This window comes from Pseudophryne corroboree, chromosome 1, assembly GCF_028390025.1.
Source record: "Pseudophryne corroboree isolate aPseCor3 chromosome 1, aPseCor3.hap2, whole genome shotgun sequence".
NCBI classification, from domain to species: Eukaryota; Metazoa; Chordata; class Amphibia; order Anura; family Myobatrachidae; genus Pseudophryne; species Pseudophryne corroboree.
The window spans coordinates 182,217,896-182,243,514 of record NC_086444.1 but is presented as its reverse complement, the minus strand read 5'-3'; the positions used below and the strand labels follow the sequence as shown (position 1 = coordinate 182,243,514).

Below are 25,619 nucleotides of genomic sequence, written 5' to 3'. Positions count from 1 at the left end.
TACTGCCGAAACTGGATCCCAGGGTTCTCCATGCTGGCTTTACCTTTGCAGAAAATGGTCTCCTCGAACAAACCAGATCGGATCTCTCACACAGATGAGTTCGAACTGGCATTTGAGAGACTTAAACAATGCCTATCACAGGCACCTGCATTAGGCATGCCAGATTATGGGAAACCCTTTGAATTGTATGGTACGGAAAGTGCTGGATGTGCGGCAGGTGTCCTAACCCAGAGACATGGTGATGCCAGCAGGCCGGTAGCTTACTACAGTGCACAGTTGGACACTGTAGCACGGTCTCTCCCCACATGCTTGCGGAGTGTTGCAGCGATAGCTTTGCTAGTAAGTAAAAGCGAAGACGTAGTGTTAGGACACAACCTGACCATCCATACACCTCATGCAGTGTCAGCCTTACTAAACTCTGCCCAAACCAGACATGTCTCATCAGCACGGTTTACAAGGTGGGAATTAGCACTAATGGCCCCTGTAAACATCACCATAAAGAGATGCAGCGCACTAAATCCTGCAACTTATCTCCCGGGTGTGCCTGGACAGGCACAAAGGGTGGAGGATGAGAATGATGGTGAATGAGGATTTAGTACAGACACTGACACACATGATTGTATGGAATATCTGAACCAAACTTTCACTGCAAGACCCGACATTAGTGACAACCCACTGGAAGGCGTAGATTTTACTTTTTACACTGACGGTAGTTGCCACAGACAGACGGACTCGGGAGACTTGTGTACTGGATACGTAGTCGTAGATGACAGAGGTATCATAGAAGCTGAGCCCCTGAGCCCACCGCACTCAGCACAAGTTGCTGAGCTGGTCGCCCTAACCAGAGCGTGTGAATTGGCTAAGGGTAAGTCAGCCAATATATATACAGATTCTAGGTATGACTTTGGAGTAGTGCATGATTTCGGGGCCCTATGGCGCCTCAGAAATTTCATGACGGCAGCTGGCACACCTGTAGCGCATGCATCCCACATAAAAAGGCTTCTAACAGCGATACAGGAACCTGACAGAGTGGCTGTTATCAAGTGCAAAGCCCACACTTACAGTCAAGATCCAGTGTCACTTGGTAACAGCCGGGCAGACGAAGCTGCTAAATCAGCAGCCAGCACCCCCATACAAACAGATATCACATCACTGATGATATTCAACACCCTCAATACACAAAAACTAAGTGAAATGCAAAATTTGTGTTCTCCACAGGAAAAGGCAGTCTGGAGGTCAATGGGATATGGCCAGGAGTCCTCAGGACTGAATACTGAACAGATGAGAGAACTAGGGATTGGGTTTTTCACTTGGAAAGTTTGCAATATGGTAATGTCATATTCTGTCCCGTATGTTCTCCCCGATGATGCATATTTCATATGCGGGAGGAAGGCGTATAAGTGGCTTGCCCCAAACTCAGAGGGATTGTGTTACATTGGAAGAGTGTTGCCAGAAGTTATGACCATAACCCATGATAAGATGAAAGACGTTCACCGCAATGCTCAAGCTCCTTACACTCATACTCACTATGAACACATCGTTAAAAGACACCTTATAGATAGGACAGAGCACGCAGCCTCTGATTTGATCCACGAATCCACCGGGATTCAATTCCTACTCGCATTAGACATCACCCGTACTGCCAGAGGAATTATAAATTATAGGTATATCCACGCACTAGCGAATCTGATAGATAATATCACAGAGATGTATGATGATGTATGATACAGGGAGGGAGTTGCAAGCTTACAAAACGGAACTGATCCAGCACAGGATGGTCCTCAATTATATCACAGCGGTGACAGGCGGGTACTGTGTCACCTTGGCAACTCAGTATGGTGTAAAGTGCTGCACGTATATTACAAACAGCACTGATGACCCAACCGAGGTCATAGATCAAAAGATGGACGATATCTTGCAGTTGAAGTGGGAGTTCCGGAGGAGACACAACCTTACCCTTACTGCTGTGAGTAATGAACTGACCGGCTGGGTCTCATGGTTGAATCCACGCAATTGGTTCTCAGGTTTAGGAGAATGGGCTCAAAATGTTATCGTGAATGTAGGAAAGTTTCTCCTTTGTATCCTGGGAGTTGTCATAATGATTGGCTTGATATTTAGGTGTGTTCGAATTTTAACGCGGCGCAAGCACGGTACCAAAGTGATGAGTTTAAGGAGCGGGGGCATTGTTACAGCAACTGATTTAATTTATGACCCATCAATAGAGACAATGTTGTGATAAGACGTGATTCCACGGTCCGTTTCTTTCACCCGTTTCTCCTTTGTTTTCCCTCAGCAAAAATACACCCATCCGGAGAAGACTTCAATCAACGCCCAAGAATGATTACGCAAATGTTATGTGAATGTATTTTGATATGTTTCTTATCTTCATCTCTACAACCTTCAGGTAGTGACACACATAGTCGATAGGTGATATCCATATATTAGCATCCACATATGTTCCCCCTCCATGTATCATCAACTAAATGTGCACCCCATTTGTCGGAACAAGAAGCCGAAAAGAGCTTGGTAGTGTTTGTTGGCCCACTTACAGACCCTTAATACGGGATAAGAAGGATTTAATGTATACTTCGCAATACCTCGAAGCTTATCTAGAACATGTACGGCACGATGATACATGCCCCTCAGACATGGAATTCATACATACATGCTTTTACTATCCCACTAGGTCATACATTTCCCGCCTACATCTCTCCTCCTACCATCCAATCATCTGTGGATAATGTATTGTATATTTTTATCCAATCATCTGTAGATATTGTATATTTTTCTGTTTAAATGTTTAGATAGTGGCAGTTATTGTTGACTGCCAAAGGATGGACTGTCAAAGTCGAAAAATATTGTAATGCATACACCATGTACTAACCCCATGCACATGCCCGCTGCGCGTGCACTTAATCCGCCGTGCGTGCACATATCCGCAATTTGCGTAGGATCGCCCCTGCGATCATGCACGTGGTATGGTTATTTACGGCGGAGTTTGTGAGCGCATAGAGGGTTATTAGAACATTACATATTTAACCCAAATAGTGTACATTTTAGATATAGCTCCCTTGCACCACACCAGCGAGTATCAACAGTTTAAACAGTTCCAGGACTAAGGGATTCGCCTTTGCATGATAGGAAGGGTCAAATAAAGGTTGGAAGGTGATGTCTAGTATCCAGCTGTAGGGTATTTTAAGGGTAACATTCCGGTATTGGTTAGAGAAAGATTGCATGTTCCAGCGTATAGTTATGTGCAGAAGTAAAATATAGATATAGACTGTATTTACTGTATATTATGTATGCGGCGGGAATCCAGAGGATACCACCCACAAGAGCAGTTGAGAAGGACATCGCCCACCTTTTCAAATCAACCTATGACCGCTCCTGTAATGTAAAGATGCACCTCTGATGTCCAATGGAAAATGCGATTACAGTGACCATTGTATTGTGTAGGTAAGTAGGGTATAAAAAGCCCGTTGCTGCCTGGCTGGTCAGAAGACTCTGAATGCTTTCTACCTGATAGGCGGAGGACTGGTCCAGGTTGCGCTTGCGAACATTCTCACGTATGTACATTGACTGTAGCCATTATTCTGTTTAGATTTATCTTGTTAGCCTGTAGTATATGATTTGTACTGTTTTACCTTTTGAAATAACCCACTGTGGCCTTAGAACCCTGTGGTTTCAACTACAAATCGGTGTTGTGTCCTCACTTTCCTGCAAGGGTTTAAAGCGTATTTAACTGTATAAGGTTTATAAGCATTGATAAGGTGTACGCACTTCGGGTACTTTATACCGCCAGTGCTACTTAAGGTTTAAGGTATAACGTCGTTGCAGTACTTTGCTGCTAAAGGTTTAAAGTGTAAACATACCATTGCATTGTATCACTAACAAGGTTTAAAGGTTATCAAGTGTGCGCGCGCTGTGCGTACTCTGTACACTCAGCGCGGCGTGTGTACGTCAAGTTCGTACCACGTACGGAACTCTGTACGCAAATAGCGTACAAAGTGCGTAGCGTGTGTATTCAGTCTAGCGGCCATAGCGGCTCCACGGTAAAAGTGTATCTAGAGGTATAGCTTTATGGTTTAAGATAATATCGACATTATCAGTTGATAACACCACCTTGCAGGATAAACATGTTATGAGTGTTGGTGTTACTGTTAATGTAACCTTGTCACCTTTGCCGCTCTTAGACATGATAAATAATCAGCTTTACACAGTATACTACACAATCTGTGACTGTAATCACTTTACTGTATTAAAGTGATATCAATCTGACTTCAACCCAAGCACCAGCATTGAGGCTCAGAAGAAACACTGTCAAACATATATAAAGTCAGCAATCACACTAGCAGTCAGTCGCATGGTATATATTAGTCATATGAGCATATTATCAAATACGAACACATTTCAAGTATGTAGGAGTATATTTACTGAATTCTGTTCCATACAGTTATTTAACGTATTCAGACGTATAGCGAAGAAAACCCACAGTAATGTACACAGACTCATATGCAATAGGCACTAAAGTTAACTATTCATACTAACAAAAGTAGATAGAAATTTAGTGCTGTATAACCCGTACTCCGTAGAGTGGGATACAGGGAGACTCACCCCACTTCCAGGATCGATCAATACGTTAGCGAATGCTGAGTGGATCCAGATGCTACTAGTGTACACTGCCGCTCCGGGAACATTTTAGTGGACACAGACGCTCAGTGAACGCTAGTGCATGCAGATGCACCCGTCTGCGACCCGGTCTCCTAGCGGTAACTTTAGTGTAAACAGACGCAGTGGCCTATGCTGTGACCGAGACCCCTCGTGGTAGTGTCTGAGACATAAGTGAGACAATCAGTTCATGGCGGGAGACGCGCGGAAACTGGTCATGAACTGGGGGGAGGGGCGACCAGGAGAGCGTCTGACTCCCCACCGCTGACATCAACCCTAGGGATCACAGTCTCAAACTAATCCTGGTGCCTTATGATCCCTAAAGCCTAGCTCTGGAGCACCCATGGTGGCGGCGCACCAGCTACTGTTTGGTAGTCTCCTGCCAAAACAGTGCGGCTGTGTCCGTATTCCCCCTTCTAAGCGGAACCAATGCCTTACCTTCTCACCGTGCTCCGGACACAACCTGGTAACGTCTGCTGGACCTGCTAGTATGTCCGACACAGACGCCCGTCGAGATAGTACTTGTACCGTGGGTAAGCGTTGTTGCGACCCGGCGGAGGGTTGTTGGAGCGACTCTTTCCAATATGCGTGTAAGACGCTGTTAGGAAAGAATACTCAAAACAATGTAGTAAGACTATAAAAATGAAATAAAAAAAGCTTAGGATTGCCAAACACAGCAGCCCTGTGACCATGGTCCGGCTCCTGCCGCACCAAAAAAACTGGTTTGCCTGAGCCAGGGGGCGGGGATATATGGACGAGCCCGTTGCAGCCTGGGAGGCCTTAAAGCTTGTGATTGTTTGGTGCCAATCCGCTGTTGCTCAATCATATCCCATTGTTATCCTGTGGATAACCTGTGGACCCTGCCAGAGAAAACCACACTATGTATAATGTGTCATATATACATAATGGTTTGCAGCCAACAAATTCAGTGTTTAATTATAGAGTCACAGTAGCTGATATCAGGCAAAAAACGCAATGTTTGTGGAATCACTGTGGTGCGTATAATAGCCACCTATGTAGGTGCACGTAATCAGGATATGCCACTGAAAGTAACAGATGTTCTGTACTCAGCTGTCAGCAATTGCTGCTTTTCAGTCATTTGCTGCAAGGGCATTGAAAGAAGGATTAGAGAATCCCTGATAGCCTTTCAGGACAGAAAATAGAAGAGAAAGACTCTTCTGCTTTCTGTATGTAGGTTAACCCTAAGGCTCCTTGTTGCAATGAATTGCAGGCTAAGCCCAGGGGAAAAGATGATATAGGGTCTGAGAAAATACCTGGAGGTTCAGAAATGTGTGCTAGAGACATGCAGCTCCGTCTGCGTAGAACGGAGGTGCTACTACCTTGGCTTACAGCCATGTTACCGTTGCACATTATAAAGTGAATAAATGAAGAGTAGATACCATTACTGGATTGAACACTGTGCATTCGATGTTAACAAAACATAATTTGGCTTTGTTTTGTGCACATTGAATATACAGTAATTAAACCAGCAATAGTGTCTCCTCATTAATAATTTTTTGTTAAAAATAAGATTTTAAACCTACCGGTAAAATCTTTTTCTCCTAGTCCGTAGAGGATGCTGGGGACTCCGTAAAGACCATGGGGAATAGACGGGCTCCGCAGGAGACATGGGCACTAAAAAGAACTTTAGATATGGGTGTGCACTGGCTCCTCCCTCTATGCCCCTCCTCCAGACCTCAGTTAGAGAAACTGTGCCCAGCGGAGACGGACAGTACGAGGAAAGGATTTTTGTTAATCTAAGGGCAAGATTCATACCAGCCTACACCATCCACACCGTATAACATGGATATACGAACCAGTCAACAGTATGAAACAAAACAGCATCAGCCCGAGACTGATCAAAACTGTAACATAACCTTTATGTAAGCAGAAACTATATACAAGCCTTGCAGAATGTAGTCCGCACTGGGACGTGCGCCCAGCATCCTCTACGGACTAGGAGAAAAAGATTTACCGGTAGGTTTAAAATCTTATTTTCTCTTACGTCCTAGAGGATGCTGGGGACTCCGTAAGGACCATGGGGATTATACCAAAGCTCCAAAACGGGCGGGAGAGTGCGGATGACTCTGCAGCACCGATTGAGCAAACATGAGGTCCTCATCAGCCAGGGTATCAAACTTGTAAAACTTTGCAAAAGTGTTTGTACCCGACCAAGTCGCTGCTCGGCAAAGCTGTAATGCCGAGACACCTCAGGCAGCCGCCCAAGAAGAGCCCACCTTCCTAGTGGAATGGGCCTTTACCGAATTTGGTACTGGCAATCCAGCCGTAGAATGAGCCTGCTGAATCGTGTTACAGATCCAGCGAGCAATAGTCTGCTTAGAAGCAGGAGCGCCAACCTTGTTGGCTGCATACAGGACAAACAGAGCCTCTGTATTCCTCACCCGAGCAGGTTCTGGCTACATAAATTTTCAATGCCCTGACCACATCAAGGGACTTGGAATCCTCCAAGTCCCGCGTAGCCACAGGCACCACAATAGGTTGGTTCATATGAAAAGATGAAACCACCTTGGGCAAAAATTGAGGACGAGTCCGCAACTCTGCTCTATCCACATGGAAAACCAGATAGGGGCTTTTGTGAGATAAAGCCGCCAATTCTGTACTTCCGGAAGAGAAGCCAATTCCTTCTGAAAGAAAAGGGATAGGGCCGAAATCTGAACCTTAATGGAGCCTAATTTTAGGCCCAAATTCACTCCAGTCTGTAGGAAGCGAAGGAAACGTCCAGATGAAATTCTTCCGGAGGAGCATTCCTGGACTCACACCAAGAAACATACTTCCTCCAAATACGGTGATAATGTTTTGCTGTCACGTCCTTCCTAGCCTTTATCAGAGTAGGAATGACCTCATCCGGAATGCCCTTTTCCGCTAGGATCCGGCGTTCAACCGCCATGCCGTCAAACGCAGCAGCGGTAAGTCTTGGAACAGACAGGGCCCCTGTTGTAACAGGTCCTCTCTGAGAGGAAGAGGCCACGGATCTTCTGTGAGCATTTCCTGCAGATCCGGATACCAGGCCCAATCCGGAACAATGAGAATTGTCTGCACTCCTCTTCGTCTTATGATTCTCGATATCTTGGAGATGAGAGGAAGAGGAGGAAACACATAGACCAACTGGAACACCCACGGTGTCACCAGGGCGTCCACTGGTACCGCCTGAGGGTCCCTTGACCTGGCGCAACACCTTGGTAGCTTTTTGTTGAGGCGTGACGCCATCATGTCTATCTGAGCCAGTCCACACTTACTTGCAATCTCTGCGAAGACTTCCTGATGAAGTCCCCACTCTCCTGGATGTAGATCATGTCTGCTGAGGAAGTCTGCTTCCCAGTTGTCCACTCCCGGAATGAAGACTGCTGTCAGAGCGCGTACATGATTTTCCGCCCAGCGAAGAATCCTGGTGGTTTCTGCCATTGCCACTCTGTTATTTGTTCCGCCTTGGCGGTTTACATGAGCCACTGCGGTGATGTTGTCTGACTGAATCAGAACCGGTAGGTCGCGAAGCAAAGTCTCCGCTTGACGAAGGGCGTTGTATATGGCCCTTAATTCCAGTCTGTTGATGTGAAGACAAGCCTCCTGGCTTGACCAGAAACCTTGGAAGTTTCTTCCCTGTGTGACTGCTCCCCAACCTCGAAGGCTCGCGTCCGTGGTTATCAGAACCCAGTCCTGAATGTCGAACCTGCGACCCTCTAGAAGGTGAGCACTTTGCAGCCACCACAAGACAGATACCCTGGCCCTGGGGGACAGGCTGATCATCTGATGAATCTGTAGATGTGACCCGGACCACTTGTCCAGAAGGTCCCACTGAAAAGTCCTCGCATGGAACCTGCCGAACGGAATGGCCTCGTAAGACGCCACCCTCTTTCCCAGAACTCGAGTGCAGTGATGCACCGACACCCTTTTTGGCTTCAAGAGGTCCCTGACCAAACTCATGAGTTCTTGGGCCTTTTCCATCGGTAGATAAACCCTTTTCTGGTCTGTATCCAGAATCATGCCTAAGAAAGGCAAACGGGTCGTCGGAACCAACTGTGACTTTAGTAGATTGAGAATCCAGCCGTGCTGTTGCAACACCCTCAGGTAGAGTGACATGCTGTTCAGCAACTGTTCTCTCGATCTTGCTTTTATCAGGAGATCGTCCAAGTACAAGATAATTGTGACACCCTGCTTGCGCAGGAGCACTATCATTTCCGCCATCACCTTGGTGAAAATCCTCGGGGCAGTGGAAAGCCCAAACGGCAACGTCTGAAATTGGTAATGACAATCATGTACAGCAAATCTCAGGAAAGCCTGATTAGGCGGATATATGGGGACATGAAGGTATGCATCCTTTACGTCCAGGAACACCATATAATCCCCACCTTCCAGGCTGGCTATGACCGCCCTGAGCGATTCCATCTTGAACTTGAACCTTTTTAAGTATAGGTTTAAGGATTTTAAATTTAAAATGGGTCTGACCGAACCGTCCGGTTTCGGGACCACAAACAGGGTTGAGTAATACCACATCCCCTGCTGAAGCAGGGGAACCTTGACCACCACTTGTTGAAGACACAATTTTTGAATTGCATTTAAAACTATCTCCCTCTCTGGGGGAGAAGCCGGTAGGGCCGATTTGAAAAACCGGCGAGGAAGCACCTCTTCGAATTACAGCTTGTAACCCTGGGGAACAATTTCTATTGCCCAGGGATCCACCTGTGAGTGAACCCAGACGTGGCTGAAAAGTCGAAGACGTGCCCCCACTGGGGCGGACTCCCTCAGCGGAGCCCCAGCGTCAAGCGGTGGATTTTGTAGAGGCCGGGGAGGACTTCTGCTCCTGGGAACTAGCTGCGGTTGGCAGCTTTTTCCCCCTGCCCTTACCTCTGGCGAGAAAGGAAGATCCCCGCACTCTCTTGGGTTTATGCGACCGAAAGGACTGCATCTGATAATGTGGCGTTTTCTTAGGCTGTGAGGAAACATAAGGCAAAAAAGCTGAATTACCTGCCGTAGCTGTGAAAACTAGGTCCGTGAGACCTTCCCCAAACAATTCCTCACCCTTGTAAGGTAAAACCTCCATATGCCTCTTCGAGTCGGTATCACCCGTCCATTGTCGGGTCCATAGGGCTCGTCTAGCAGAAATCGCCATAGCGTTGGCTCTGGAACCCAGTAGGCCAACGTCTCTCTGAGCATCTCTCATATATAGGACAGCATCTTTAATATGACCCCGGGTCCATAAAATGGTTTCCTTATCCAGCGTATCTATATCAGCAGAGAAGGTATCTGTCCACGCTGCTACAAACCCAAGCCGACGCTATCGCCGGTCTGAGTAAGGTACCAGTATGTGTGTAAATTGACTTCAAGGTAGTCTCCTGTCTGCGATCAGCAGGATCCTTGAGGGTTGCCATATCTTGAGATGGCAGCGCCACCTTTTTGGATAAGCGTGTCAACGCTTTGTCCACCCTTGGGGAGGATTCCCACCGTATCCTGTCCTTAGCCGGGAAAGGATACGCCATAAGAATCCTTTTGGGAATCTGCAGTTTTTTGTCTGGAGATTCCCAAGCCTTTTCAAATAACTCGTTCAGCTCATGAGATGGGGGAAAGGTTACCTCAGGTTTCTTTTCCTTATACATGCGCACCCTCGTGTCAGGGACAGAGGGGTCATCTGTGATATGAAACATCTTTTATTGCAATAATCATATAATGAATACTTTTAGCCAATTTTGGCTGTAACTTTGCATCATCGTTGTCGACACTGGAGTCAGAATCTGTGTCGGTATCAGTGTCTACTACTTGGGATAGTGGGCGCTTTTGAGACCCAGAAGGTCTCTGCGACATAGTGAAAGGCAGGGCTTGACTCCCTGTACATTCCCTGGACTCTGCTTTGTCCAACCTTTTGTGTAATAAATTCACATTTGCATTTAAAACAATCCACATATCCAACCAGTCAGGTGTCGGCGTTGCCGACGGAGACACCACACTCATTTGCTCCACCTCCTTCCTAGAAGAGCCTTCCGCTTCAGACATGCCGACACACGCGTACCGACACCCCATACACACAGGGAATTCTCTATCTGGAGACCGTTCCCCCACAAGGCCCTTAGGAGAGACAGAGAGAGAGTATGCCAGCACACACCCAGCGCCAATGACCCTGGAAAAAATACCCAGATAGCGCTTTTAATATATATATATATATATATATATATATATATATATAGCAAGAATTTACACAACTGCGCCTGCGTGCATATAGGATGTCAGAAATAAGTGGTTAGAGTGAAAAAAGATCACAGGATGATATTTGTTGAAAATAAAACTGACATTTATTCTTATAAATGGTGTTTGGACAAATTTGCCTCTTTACAAGTGTATAGATTTAATAATACGTTTGAGGTGGGGAATGAAAAAAAGGGGGGGGGAGAAAAAAGAAAGAAATATTGATAAAAAATGGAAAAAGAAGAATGGAAAAATTGAAAAATGAAGAAATAGAAAAATAAAAAATAAAATATAAAAAATGAAAATACAAAAACAATATTGGGATACAGGCAAAAGTATGAAAAAATATCAGGTCAGACTGTTCGTACTGCACCTGTGTATTATGAAAAAGGATTTGAAAAAGGTTTGAAAAAATGAGATTCCAAATATGTGGTGTGAACAGAGTGTGGCGTCCCACCTCTTTTCCACCTTATTGTGGTTTGATAATATTTTATACTGCAGACTATGCGGATACTTCTGGATTATCAGGAATGTTCAAATTCCAATTTTACCACAGTGGTTTTAAGATTACAGTCTCTGGTGGAGGCAAGTTCTTGTTTGAAACGGATGTGTCGCTGCGGGGTACCCCAATGTGAGTAGTGGTGGGATAAGGTGATCAGGGGAAAGGTAATAGTAAAAGCCCCAGACTCCCCACTAATCTGCTCCGTTTTTCACAGCCGGAGGCGCCCGCACACACAGGCGTCTGCCGACCGTCAGTACCGGAGGGACGCGGTCATGCCTCTGGGGGGAAGGTATCACCGACTTCGGGACCCACAGGGGGACTGTCCGTCGTGAACCTTCCCTCCTACGGGGTCGATTACCTTTTCTCCTGCGCTTGATCCCGACGTACACTTCCACTCTTTTCTTCTGTCTTCCTTCAGCCTGTTTGATCGGTGTTCCACTCGTAGGTCTGTCCCTTCTCAGCCGTGCGGCTCCGTTTTTCCTTCACAGGATCACTTGTATGTGCGGTTTGTTCCGTCCAGATTTCCTTCTAGGTGCTGCTGTATTGTATAATAGTATTATAAGAAGGTAGTTATGTGATGATCTGCTCCTTCTCCAACGCGTATCGACCCGTTTGGGTCTTCCTTAGGGAATCCTTGTTCGCCATCTTTTTTGAGGGCTTTTTATGCCCATACTTCGTTGTGTCATCCTAATGGGAGTGTCCATATTTTCTCTGCATGTGCTGGATACAATTGTATCTTTGAATTTGTAACATAAATTGACAGAATTATATCTGAGTGATGGTTGATATTTTGTGGCTGTGTGTAATACCAAAGAAAATAATAATAATAATAAAAAGCATCCTATCTGATCCTATATTGTTTACGGTTTTGATAATATATATGGGAAAAAAGGAATGAAATAAATAGGATATAATGGAATTGAGATTTAAAATAGAAAACTCTTATTCTTTTTGTTCTTTTGTTTCAGAAATAATAATATATAATAACCGTTTTGTACGTCTTAATATAACAATAGGTCACCTGTTTTTTGTTTTGTGTTGGTATATAATATTAATTGTATTATGGTAATGAAAGAAACCAAAACAAAATAATAGTGAATACCTGTGTGTTATAGTGTTGTAATAGAGATAAATCTGCGAGTAGAAGATATTGTTTCCAACTGGTTAAAATGTTCTCATCTTACTGCCATAATTGACTCTTGTATGGCTAACTGTTATCGCTTGGAATTGATTATGAAAAATGTGATTTTATTGGTTCTTAATACACAATACTTGTGTAGTGATTATGGTTGCTTACTGGTTACTGGAAATGGGTAGTTATGCTGAAATTGTTAATTATTCCTGCACTGTATAAAAATATTTACAGATCTTAGTGTAGGTTAATTGTACACTAGGAGATGGTTCCCGTAACATGGAGTATCTTCTTTTTATATAATATATGCTTGCCATTGGTATAAAAGCTGGAGGGATGTTCAGGTTCTATATGCTTATCAGTTCATCACGATTGACCTCACTTCATTGTCTAAATTTAGGCCTTGTGGTCTCAGTGTTTTTAGTGTGTACATCCACCTCAGTTCTTCTTTGTTGATTTTTTTCAAAAAATCTCCTCCTCTCCAGTTTGGTGGAACTAACTTAATTCCCAGGATTTTCAGATCTATCGGGTTGCTTTCGTGTAGTTCTTTAAAATGTTGTGACAGATTGTGTGTTTCTAGACCGTGTTTGACGTTTCTGACATGTTCAGCTATTCTCGTTTTGAGGGGTCTTATGGTCCTTCCTACATACTGTAGTTTGCATGGGCATTCAGCTAGGTAAATCACCCCTTTACTGTGGCATGAGATATGTTCCTGTATATCGAAAACTTCTCCTGTTTTATTGGAAATAAAGTTAGTGACTCTTTTTGTGCTTACTCTCTGTGTTCTACAGTAGTTACAAGTGCCACAGTGAAAAAAACCTTTGTTGAGTTTTTGTCCTAACATGGTAGTCTGTTTTTTCTATTTTTCTAAGATGACTGTGTGACAATCTTGATTTCAGATCTGGTGCTCTCTTGTAGATGACTTTAGGTCTTGCTGGGAGTTTGTCTGCTAAAATGTCGTCTTCTAGTAGAATATGCCAGTGTTTATATAGGATTTTTTTTCTAGCTGCCTGTTGTTTGTATTGTATTGTGTGATAAAAGCTGTTTTGAAAACCTCATTTGCTGTCTCCTTGTTTTTGTAGGTTAGGAGGGTATTTCTATCAGTTTCTTTTGCTTTTTCTAAATCTTTCTCTAGACTTTCTTTTTTGTATCCTTTTTCTATAAAATGATGTTTCATCTGTTCTGCTTGAATTTTGAAGTCCTCTAAATTTGTGCAGTTTTTTCTAATCCGTTTGAATTGTCCTAATGGTATGCTCTTTAGCCAGTTTGGGTGATGTGCACTGCTGTTTAGAATGTAGCTATTCACATCCACACTTTTCTGAAAGGTTTTTGTATGAATCATTGAGTTTTCTATGAAGATTGTTATGTCTAAAAAGTTCACTGCTGATTTACTGTGTTCTGTAGTGAAAATTAAATTGCTGTTCGAATTGATGTATGTGAGAAATTCTAGTAGTCTTTCTTCTGTACCCTGCCAGATGAAAAGCACGTCATCTATATATCTTCGCCATAGGACCAGGTTTGCTCCAAAACCATGCTTGCACCAAATGTTATTGTCCTCCCAGTGACTCATGAATAAATTTGCATAGCTCGGAGCAAACCTGGTCCCCATAGCTGTTCCCTTGGTCTGTCTGTAGTATGTGTCGTTAAACCAAAAATAATTGTGTTCTAGAATGAATCTTATGCATTCTATGATGAATGTTGTTTGTCTTGAATCTAAATTCTCGTCTAAGGATAGGAAATGTTTTGTTGCTGATAATCCTTGTTCTTGGTTGATTACTGTATATAGTGAGGTGACGTCACTTGTACATATCCAGTAATCATCTAACCAGATGACATCTCTCAGTGTTCTTATTATGTCCGTAGTGTCCTTTATGTATGATTTTTGTGTTTTTACATATGTTTGTAAGTATGAGTCTATGTATTGTGATAAGTTCGATGTGAGAGAGCCTATTCCTGATATGATTGGTCGTCCCGGTGGGTTGTGCCTATCTTTATGTACTTTGGGCAAGTAATAGAAAACTGGAAGTATGGGGTTGTCATTGTGTATGAAGTCATGTTCTTTTTTGTTCAAAATTCCTACGTCTACACCTTCTTTTAGAAGTATGTCCAAGCTTTTTTTATATTTAATAGTCGGATCTTGCGTGAGTGTTTCATATGTTTCCTTGTCACTTAAGATTCTAAGTGATTCGCTGATGTATGCTTTCTTGTCCAACAATACGACCCCCCCCCCCCTTTGTCTGCAGGTTTTATCACTAGTTGTTGGTTGTCACTGAGATCCTTTAGCGCATTTTTTTCGGTTTTGGTCAGATTAAGTGTCATTGGTTTTGTTTCCATTTTGTCTATGTCTCTTGTTACCAAATGTTCAAATGTATTGATTAATGAACCTCTCATGTGTTGTGGGTAGAATGTGGATTTCGGTTTTAGATCTGAGTGTTTGTATGTTCTATCTGCATCTTTTTGTTCATTGAGTGTAATTGGTCCTTTGCTGTAATATTTGGCAAGTGTAAGTTTTCTTGTGAATTTGTGTAAATCTAGGTACGTTTCGAATTTGTTTAGCTGTTTTGTCGGTGCAAATTTGAGGCCTTTGTTTAGTAGAGAAACATGTTCCTTTTTCAAAGTTACTGTGCTCAGGTTGAATATACCTTTGTTTTCTATCTCTGGTTGTTGTTCCTTTTGTGTCTCCCTATTTCTTCCACCTCTACATCCTCGTCTAGTTCTATTAGTTTTCGTTTGTTTGGGGTTGTTGTTTTTTGGTTGCAGGACCGGAGTCCTGCACTCTTTCCTAAAAAATGGTCTGCACATGTTTCTTGTGTTAATGGTTCGTTTACTACTGTTTCTTTCTCAGTGATAGAAATGTCCTCTAGATGAGCTGAGACCTGAAATCCTTTTTCAAGGGACAGTCTAGCTAATTGTTCGTAGTCGATTTCTTCTTCAATACTGTATGTTGAAAAATCTGTCTCTAAAGTGCTGTCCAGAATTGAATGATACTGTGTGTCTTCTCTGCTTTTGTTGGTGGCTGTATTTACAGTTAATCTAGGATTTTTTGAGTGTAATCTTGTCATGTATTGTTGATACGTGAGATTTAATCTTTTGTATACAGGTGTGGTGTGTGACTGTTTTTATGTTCTGTATAGGTCTGTCTTTCTAGGTGTTTTCAGTAGTGTGGATGTGTGCTTTTGTTTGACTGTGGATTTTTTGTCTGGCTTCTTTTTGCCTATTTTGTCTCTTAGAATTTTTGATTCCTTGGTGGCTATTATGTCCTCCTCTGTTCGTCTTAGTCTGTTTTTGGATATCGTTTCTAGTTCTTGAAATTCTTTGTATTCCTTGTGTTCTTCTAGAGCTAATTGTATGGACTCTATTTCTGTCTCTAGTTCTTTGAGTTCATTTTCGTGTGTATTAACAATTAACTGGATCAATTGCATGGAGCAGTCTTGTAATATATTGTCCCATTTTTGTATGAACTGTGGATTGTCTTTGTTGTGTGTTGGAATTTTTTTGATTCTAAGACCCTTTGGTATCAGTTTCTGTGATAAGTACCAATTAAGTGTTTTGTTGTCCCACCATAATTTAGATTCTTTGGTGGCTAATCTTTCTAATTTCAGAAATAGGTCATATATATATATATAAACTGCGCCAAATTATGTGCCCCCCCCTTCTTTAAAACCCTCTGTCACCGTGTTCAGCAGGGGAGAGTCCGGGGAGCCAGCTTCTCAGCGGTGTGCTGTGGAGAAAATGGCGCTGGTGAGTGCTGAGGGATCAAGCTCCACCCCCTCAGCGGCGGTCTTCGGTCCCGCTTGATTCCGTTTAAAAACTGGCGGGGGACCTCCAATATACAGTGCAGAGCCTATATATATATATATATATATATATATATACTTGTTTTGCAAGTCCCAGAGGTTTAAATTGCTGCCCAGGGCGCCCCCCCTGCGCCCTGCGCCCTTATAGTGCCTGCTGTGTGTGTTTTGTGTGGAAGCAATGGCGCGCAGCGTTACCTCAGTGAAGATCTAAAGTCTTCTGCCGCCTCTGAAGTCTTCTTATCTTCTCATACTCACCCGACTTCTATCTTCCGGCTCTGTGAGGAGGACGGCGGCGCGGCTCCGGGACGAACAGCTAGGAGAGACCTGCATTCCGACTCCCTCTGGAGCTAATGGTGTCCAGTAGCCTAAGAAGCAGAGCCTAGCATTTAAGTAGGTCTGCTTCTCTCCCCTTAGTCCCTCGATGCAGGGAGCCTGTTGCCAGCAGGCTCCCTGAAAATAAAAAACCTAACAAAAATTATTTCTTTCAGGAAACTCAGGAGAGCTCCCTGTAATGCACCCAGTCTCCTCTGGGCACAGTATCAAACTGAGGTCTGGAGTAGGGGCATAGAGGGAGGAGCCAGTGCACACCCATATCTAAAGTTCTTTTTAGTGCCCATGTCTCCTGCGGAGCCCGTCTATTCCCCATGGTCCATACGGAGTCCCCAGCATCCTCTAGGACATAAGAGAAAGTATATTTTGGGGGCAATGTCTGTCAAGAGTGGAGTCAAGAGCAAAAACTGCCCTTCAGGAGTACTAGATACAGCTACAATCAGCCCTTGAACATGGGATTTGAAGCTGCCTGTCTGTAAAGTGGCTACAATTACCGTACTAGTGTCATAAAAATACATGGTAGAAGACAGTAGATCTGTACATTTGAAAATGGTTATTCTGAATTGCTACCAAACTACAAAGCAAAATCAAATGGCTTCTTTGTGTTGTATAGTTCAGTGTTACTCCAGTTGTTAATCCTAAGAGATCAATAATGTCAGAATTAATATTTAGCACACAGATTTTTCTTTTGAAACTTACAGATGATATATACATATAAAGTATGTTACTTAACCATCATACAAGCCCTCTACGCATCTGAAGTGCGAGAGCTTGAATAAGCACATTTTCATGGAAAACATATGTTAAACCATAAGCAGAAACCCATGCTGGATTTCTTTGTTTTCTGATTTAGCAAGTAAACAAATATAGACAATAAGAAAATACAGTACATCCATTTCCTGTGGATTATTTATATTGTAATTCATGTGAACAAAGAACTGTTCTTGGGAAAATAACCAGAAAGGGATGCGTTTCAGGAACGTTCAGATATATGTTCATTTGTGACATGCAATCAAGATGTACAACAGTGTCAGTCATTTATGGGAAAAATAATGTTCCCCAAAATGAATTCCTTGTTCTCCTTGTATGACCTCTTACTGTGTAACTTCGCAGAAGAAAAATGGGACCAAATCATTGGGCTTCCAAGACCATGACGTCCAATATGGTACTAAAGCTTAAGTTGGCCAATATTCCAGTTGTTCATTACAAAAATCGCCCACTGTTGCCTTACCTTGGAATGCACCTTAAACAAACAGGCATTTTAATTTTCTCACTGATATCACACTATAGCCTGTGATGGTATTTGCTCTTTGTGTCTGTTAGCACGGATAGCTCTTGCTATGCTAATAATAGCTGAGTGTCCTAGACTCACCCACGGATCACATACTAAAATGCCACTAACCAATCTTTTTTTGTTACTAAAAGCAAAAATTTCAATCAGATTCAAGCCACATGGCACCCTAAATCCTTAAGATGCCTGGGACATTGTACAGGACTCAATCTTTTTATCATTCCAGCAAGTATCCATTTCTGTCAATATACATGATACAGCCAATTCCAGTCCCAGTCCAGGCAACCACAACCTGGCATTCCATAAAATCTGCCGCAGTTGACGCACTATATATAGTCAGATATCGCTGCAAACAGTTGTTGTATAATTTGCAAGGAAGAACGAAGCTTATCATGATTTAAGTGACTTTGAACAAGACTTGGCAGTGGGTCACTCCATCTCCAAAATCAACACAGAATTGGGATCATGTACAACAACTGAAAGGGGAAGACATGCAGCGTGCAACATACTGTAGTCAACTAAAAACTCTGGACGATCGTAGAGAGCATTGACTGGCACACATTGTAACATCCGAATGGTGTGTGACACTGCTGCAGATACCAGCCACAAGTAACATCAACGACAGAACAGCACAATGTCCCCTTTCTTCTATAGGATATAGGAGCCAACGGCCACTTGGGTCCCATTGCTGACCTTATGGCACAAGGTTCTTTGCATCGCCTGGGCTCGAAAAGTGCCAAACATCCAATGAGTCAACACAACAAGTGTTTGCTCAGTTGCATAATTACCGGTGTGGAGAAAACCCCACAAGGCAATGGACCAAATAAGGGACAGTCCAGGATGGTGGTGACACTGTTATGTTTGGGATGTTTTCAGCTGGCACATATTAGGGCAACGGATACATCTGATGACATCACTAACTAGCAGGTCCTTCATAACCATCCTTACAAATCATTTGCACCCATTCATGTCATCCATTTCTCATGACAGTTAACCACCACACATGTATGTAGCCATCAGATTATGGCTGAAGGAGTTTAACATCATCATGAGATTGCCCCCTCATTCACCAGATATGAACCCAACAGAACACGTGGGATGCAGTTTAACGTGCCATCAAAGGCAGGATTCCACCACTGGCCAACATTAGGGAATTGACAATTATTCAGGACACACTGGGCGTAATATATAATTGAATTCCACCCAATCTCCTTTCAAAAGTGATCCCAGTTATCGCACAAATCGCGCCCATAGTAATCAGGGTTACCTGCATAAAGGGTTAGGGCTCCTTGCTACCCCGGGGGTAGCGAGCTGAAATGATGATACCACGCTCGTCAGCAGAAACAGAATGGGTTTGGAAGAGAGAGGAAAGAATTGAATACTGCCCATTGTGTACACTATCTAAACAGAACTTCAGAGATCTTGTGGAGACCATACTCCTTCATGTTGCTGCTGCAATCCGAACAAATGGAGGACCTATGCCTTACTATGTAGATGTCTCAGTTTTTCTAGAACTTAAGTGTACAGTATATAATTGGAGAATATAATTTTCTGTCAATAAATAGTATGTAGCAAACCCCACTTTTTTAAAAGTAGGGGATGAATGTATAGTGGTACATTAAATTGATGTAATGAATGCACCGAGATGAAGTGCAGCTTATTACACAGAAATGCACAATATCTAGGAATAAGCAGAGAATCTATGCTGCATAGGGCTGAACTCAATTAAGCAGAGGCTAATTACCACAGGCTAATTGATCTGCCAGGGCAAATTCAATTAGACCATGCAGCAGCTCGTGATTGGCCAGCATGCTGCACTTACCCCAGATTTTATGGGTTAATGCGCCTTAGCAGGTAGTTTACCACAGAAAGAAAAGGGTCTGTAATTGAACAGCGCAGGACGTAAAAGCTTTAGGCTACCGCCCTTTTCCCTGAGAGGTAACATATCGCTGCAAATAGAATCTGGCGCTTAGTGGAAGATCTCTGATAATTATCTTGAATATCACTAGCAATTGCCAGCTACCATTGGCTGATGGTGCTCCAGATAACAATTACTATTTCTCATAATAACACGTGCTCCAGATAACAATTACTATTTCTCATAATAACACAAGTGCAAAGTTCCTTAGGGTTGTGGAATATTAAAATAATTGATGTATGATGTATTACATACTTCCAGGGGGATCGAGTCAGGATCCCAATGGTTGGGATCCTGGCAGTCAAAACACTTAATCCTGACAATGCTCAGAATGCCGGCGCCAGCATCCTGAATTAGATCACAATCCCAGCGCCGGCATCCCAAACGAGTGACTGGGGGGAAGGGAGGGTTAGTATATTTACAACCAGGATGCCGCGGTCAGTATTCTGACAGCTGGCATCCCAAATGCTGCCATTTCAGCCCCAACCCCTTCTAGGGATAGGAGATTATTGTTTTGACTGAATCCTTTTGTAACATATTATGTAATAAATGGCGGGTTGTTATGTGAAGCTGGTTTTATTTATTTGTATGTAGCTCAGCACTGCTTTCTTCCCATTTTCTGATATTTCTTAATAGAGGATTAGATATTTTCTTTATTTAAGAACTAGCAGAGGAAGTTATTACTGAAGTTTGTTTTTTTTTTTTTTTACAGCTTATTTGTACAACTCAGCGCCAGTCTCTCTGGGTTTATATCCACGTTAATTGCAAAGAAACTAATTCCTGCCATGGTGCAACGATCTCAGCAATAAACGACTTCATATGTAACTTTAACACAAAGAAACCAAAGTGCTACAAGAAATAATGCTACTTCAGATTGGTAATTATACTTTGTAGAATTCGCTATTATCACATGAAGCAAAAACGCACCAGGGACAATATCCAAAACACCCCCAATCGTGACTAATCTTGGAATCGGCGTTACAGCTGATGGCGTGGTAATTCCTACCAGCAATTGATACAGATGGAAATTCTGAACCGGGTGTGTATTTCTGTGCCTTGTTCCATTGACTAATTAAAGGAATCATTAGTTTTGTAATCGCTTATCTCACCAATTTGGAGTGTAAATACGCTTTTTCAACAGCTGAATAAATACTAGGAAGCTACGGCATAATATAGGATTATAAGAGCCATATGATAGACATAGGCAACCTTTATCTCTCCAGCAACTGTGGAACTACATGAGATAATTATCATATTTTGTTCACAAGGCACCACAAAATGTATAAAAACAGTGCAACATAACAGAATAGCAGAGCATAAGTACAATACACAACAGCTAACCCTGGCATATATACAAAACATTACTATAACCCCCCAGATTGTGTAGGGCAAGTAGCAGGGGTAAGGGTATTGCAACTAGCTGTAGACTGAAGCAGAATACACTGGTGAGACAATTCAGTACTGAATAACCCCGTACCAACATACTGTATGGGTGACTCACTGAAGGGGGGAGCAGAGCACAGAGTGACATGGATAGTGTTAGGGGGAGAACAAGGGAATAGGGCCCTTCCTTTGAGAGCTAAAATACTAAGGGGAAGGGGTGAAGAATAAGCTGAGAAGGACACATGGTGGAAGGGAAGAGGATAAGAGTGGTGAGTGATGGGGTGACTGGTAAGCATTAATAAAAAGGATGCATTTTTAGGTAGAACTCCCGACTAGGTGAGAGAGCCAGTTCCAGAGGCGGCAAGTGTGAAAAGTGGCTAGAGTGAAGGTGAGGTGGCGGTCAGAGGAAGACGGATAGAGATGAGGTTAGAGTTGTGGCATGAGCCTACTTCTACTACTACTACTGCCTACTTCTGCTCCTGCATGTAAGGTTCCATTACTGAAGTCCTATAAATCTTTTGGGAAGGTCTGTGTGTATCCCCTTGCACACCATTTTTGTACCATACTACTATTTGTACTGTAATGCTAAAAGTTGTACTTACCGAAACATCTTTTAATTTTTTCTCATACGTAAAGTAATACATTTCAGGGATGTCTCCATCTTTTACAAGATCAAAGCTGTACTTGTTAGCTGGCTGTGCCACAGTAATCAGCGCCTTCTTTAACTCTTCAACATATTTTGGCTGCTCCATCTCCATATCTGCTGCTTCTCTGGACACATCTTCCTCTGACGCTTTTTGAAAAGACAAAAAGAACATTCAAGAGGTAAGCGTTCCAGATGTGAGCAAATTGGCATTCCATCATTATGTGATCTTGGAACATTGTGAATAATCCTATTTTATTTCTGTTCTTTTCCATTTGTCCTTTGCATACTGCATCAATTTCATATTCGTTTGTATAATGTTGGCTCAAGGAACATGGCTTTTTTTGTAGGTGCTCTGAAATCACTTTAACATTGATTACAGCAATAATATTCAGAGACTGGAAAGAAACAAGAGTGACTCTTCTACCATGTACGTTAACTTGCATCATACGTCTGCTGCTCAGATGGCTTGCATCTCCGTAACGTAAATAATGGCAAACTGCAGCATAAAGCACAGAGAATGACAGCTTTTTATTATGTTATTGCTAATTAGTCTTCTCCCATAGACTTCTAATATTTCATACAATCACTTCCCTGTATTTATGCTAAAACAAGTATTAGACATTATGGGGTATATTCAATTGCAGACGGAAATCGCTGTCTTGTCGGAAAGATGTTCGTTCCCGACTTTTTTAGGTCGGAAGGTGTTCCAATCTATTCAATCCTCCCTCCGTTTCTCCAACAAGTCGGGAATTAAGACTTGTCAGAAAACACGACCAAATCCAGCAGGTTTTAGCCCCGTTTACGACAATGTCAATCAGACTTTAAAAAAAATCTGGTTGGCATTGTCGAGAACGACCAAATGCTGTTGGGATTTGGCTACTCATTAAATACTAAGATGTCGGATCCTTTCCGTTGGAAAGGATCCATCATCTATTGCAGTGATTTTCAACCTTTTTTTACTCACGGCACACCGAACAATATTTTAAAATTGCCAAGGCACACCATCAGTTCCCTACAGAAAAAAAAACCACACACACACATTGGCCCACACAGTAAAAAAAAAATCCACACATGCATTGGCCTACATAGAAAAAACAATCACATTGCTCCCCACATAAATCATGTTGCTCCCTACATAAATCCTATTGCTCTACACATAAATCAATCAATCACATTTCTCTCCACATAAATCCTATTGCTCCCCACATGAATTATTCACATTGGTCCCCTCATAAATCCATAAATTCTTATTCTCCCCACATAAATCCTATTGAAATCCTATTGTTCCCAACAGGAGAAATAAAATAACAAATATTATCAGCTGTCCTCCTCCCTGTCCCTCAGTGGCGGGGGTTGCTCATAGTGGAGTTCTGCGAATACTGAGCAGAGAGTGGATGTGGGTTGACAAGGAAAGCTGTGTATGCAGGCGGGAACTGGAAGATGTGTATGCAGGCAGGTGGGCTGGCTGGGTGGCGAGATGCGGTGACCTATAATATCACACCGTTTTCAAGGCATAGGTCACGGCCGGAGCACGACTGATCCTCTAAGAAGAGCCTGGGCCAGCAGTTCACTCCGCGGCACACCTTGATACTGGTCGCGGCACACTAGTGTGCCACGGCACACTGGTTGAAAAAGCCTGATCTATTGAATACATCCCTATGTGAGGTATACTTAAATGGTTGTTTGGTTCAAAAAGACTTCTGTGATGAATTGGGACATTAATGCTTAAATACATGTTGAAAATAGTACAAATATAAAATTTAGTGCAAAAAAAAAAAAAAAAAGATTTAAAAGGTAATGCTACCAAGAACCATAGTAGTATTTATGGTTGTGATACAATATCCCGGTGTTCAGGATGCCAGCGGTCACATGACTAACCCTGGCATTCTGAACCCGTGAATACCGACACTTTTGGTGGGTAAATGGGCTAACCCCTCCAACCCTCATCTGATGGTGGCTAAGGCTAAATCTAGGGGAGGGGGGAGGAGGGCTAGGGCTAAATTCCTGGAGGTGGTGGCTACGCTAACCATCCCCATAGTGTATTTAAAAAATACAAACATTTTTGGAACATTTTGGGAAGGGACGGGAGAGGGGGAGGTGCGGCTGCTGTGATGCGATCAGCCCAGGCTGCTGTGCAATACTATCTTTTTTTATTTTTATTATTAATATTATTATTATTATTATTATTAAACTGTTTCTTTATTGAAGCATGAAAAATGGTTAAGTGCACAATACAAATATTGCATTGGGATAAGAAATGTAAATACAGAACAGTGAGAATGGTATATCTAAATCTCAATAGATCCAAGGGAGTCCTGCACTCACATCCGTGTGCGATCAACTGTGGGGTGCACCCAGTAGAATCCACACAATCACGGTGGGTCCACACATGTAGTCGTAGTTCCAGTTTCCTGGGGGGCACTCTCCTTCAAAAATCAAGTCCAATCGTATTCTCTTAGATCATAGTCGGCTTTATTGGGTCGACGTTTCGGCTCAACAAGCAGAGCCTTTATCAAGACAAGCCATACACATTTTCATATTGCGAAATAGTCATAACCTGTCTAAATAACAGATACATGAAATAAATAAATACAATCAATCTCACGGGCCCAATCAGAAATTCACCACTAAAGTGCAATGTGCCAAGAGTAATGCTACCAAGCATATGGGTATACATCCTGGATACCAGATATGGTGAAGAAAAGTAGATCAGAATAACTCAACAAAAACCAATCACCAAAGGGTACTAGTAACATACTTACTAGGATGAAATAACTCAACAGTATAACACTGTGATAGGACAGACGACCAAGTCGGCATATAAGCCCTATTGGTGGAACAAAATATATATTGCAAATTCCCAACATAATCAAAGTCAGGTGTGGTACTAAAAGATACCTAAATTCATCATGAGAAAGGCTGATAAAGAACTCTACTTACTTCACACATAATTCCAGGAAAATTATCCATACAGGAACACATCAGTCAATAAGCCCTCTGTAATATGAGTAATGCATCATAAAAACATCTCAAGGTAAACCAAACCTGATATCAAATCAAATAATCAAAGCTGTATTCATCAGGAGAGGACAAAATAACTCTTACCACTGGAGGCTAAAGGTGGACGTCCATTCAGTGTGACTGTGTGTTCCTAATGAGCACTGAGCGCCTTATACGAGTACACAACCGGAAGTGCAATCAGCACAAGCAAACTAGTAAAGCACCCTATTACAATGTTACAGAAAGGAATATACCCATAGCGTTTTTCTTGGTGGCCGAAAAGTTAAATTTTAGTCTCATCTGACCAGAGCCACTTCCTCCATACATTTAGGGAGTCGTCCACATGCCTTTTGACAAACTCAAAACTTGCCATCTTATTTTTAGCACTAAGTAATGGCTTTTTTCTGGCAACTGTTCCATAAAACCCAGCTCTATGGAGTGTATGGCTTATTCTGGTCACATGCGCAGATACACCAGCCTCTGCTGTGGAACTCTGCAGCTACTTCAGGGTTACCTTTGGTCTTTGTACTGTCTCTCTGATTAATGCCCTCCTTGCCCGGTCAGTGAGTTTTGGTGGCCGGCCCTCTCTTGGCAGGTTTGTTGCTGTACCATTTTCTTTCCATTTGAAGATGATGGATTTGATGGTGCTGCGTGGGATCATCAAAGATTTGGATATTTTTTTATAACCCAACCCTGACTTGTACTTCTCAACAACTTTGTCCGTGACTTGTTTAGAGTGCTCCTTGGTCTTCATGAT

At 42.7% G+C, this 25,619-nt stretch overlaps 1 protein-coding gene across 7 annotated transcripts in view; it reads right to left on the bottom strand.

The window, feature by feature from the left end:
• The window catches only part of XRCC4 (X-ray repair cross complementing 4), a 717,473-nt gene that overhangs the window by 528,774 nt on the left and 163,080 nt on the right, over nucleotides 1–25,619 (bottom strand). For all 7 annotated transcript variants that reach the window (XM_063963945.1, XM_063963947.1, XM_063963946.1 and 4 more), the window contains exon 3: nucleotides 21,819–22,009. In XM_063963945.1, coding sequence (XP_063820015.1) covers nucleotides 21,819–22,009 — 191 coding nt within the window. The remainder of the gene's footprint in view (nucleotides 1–21,818; nucleotides 22,010–25,619) is intronic.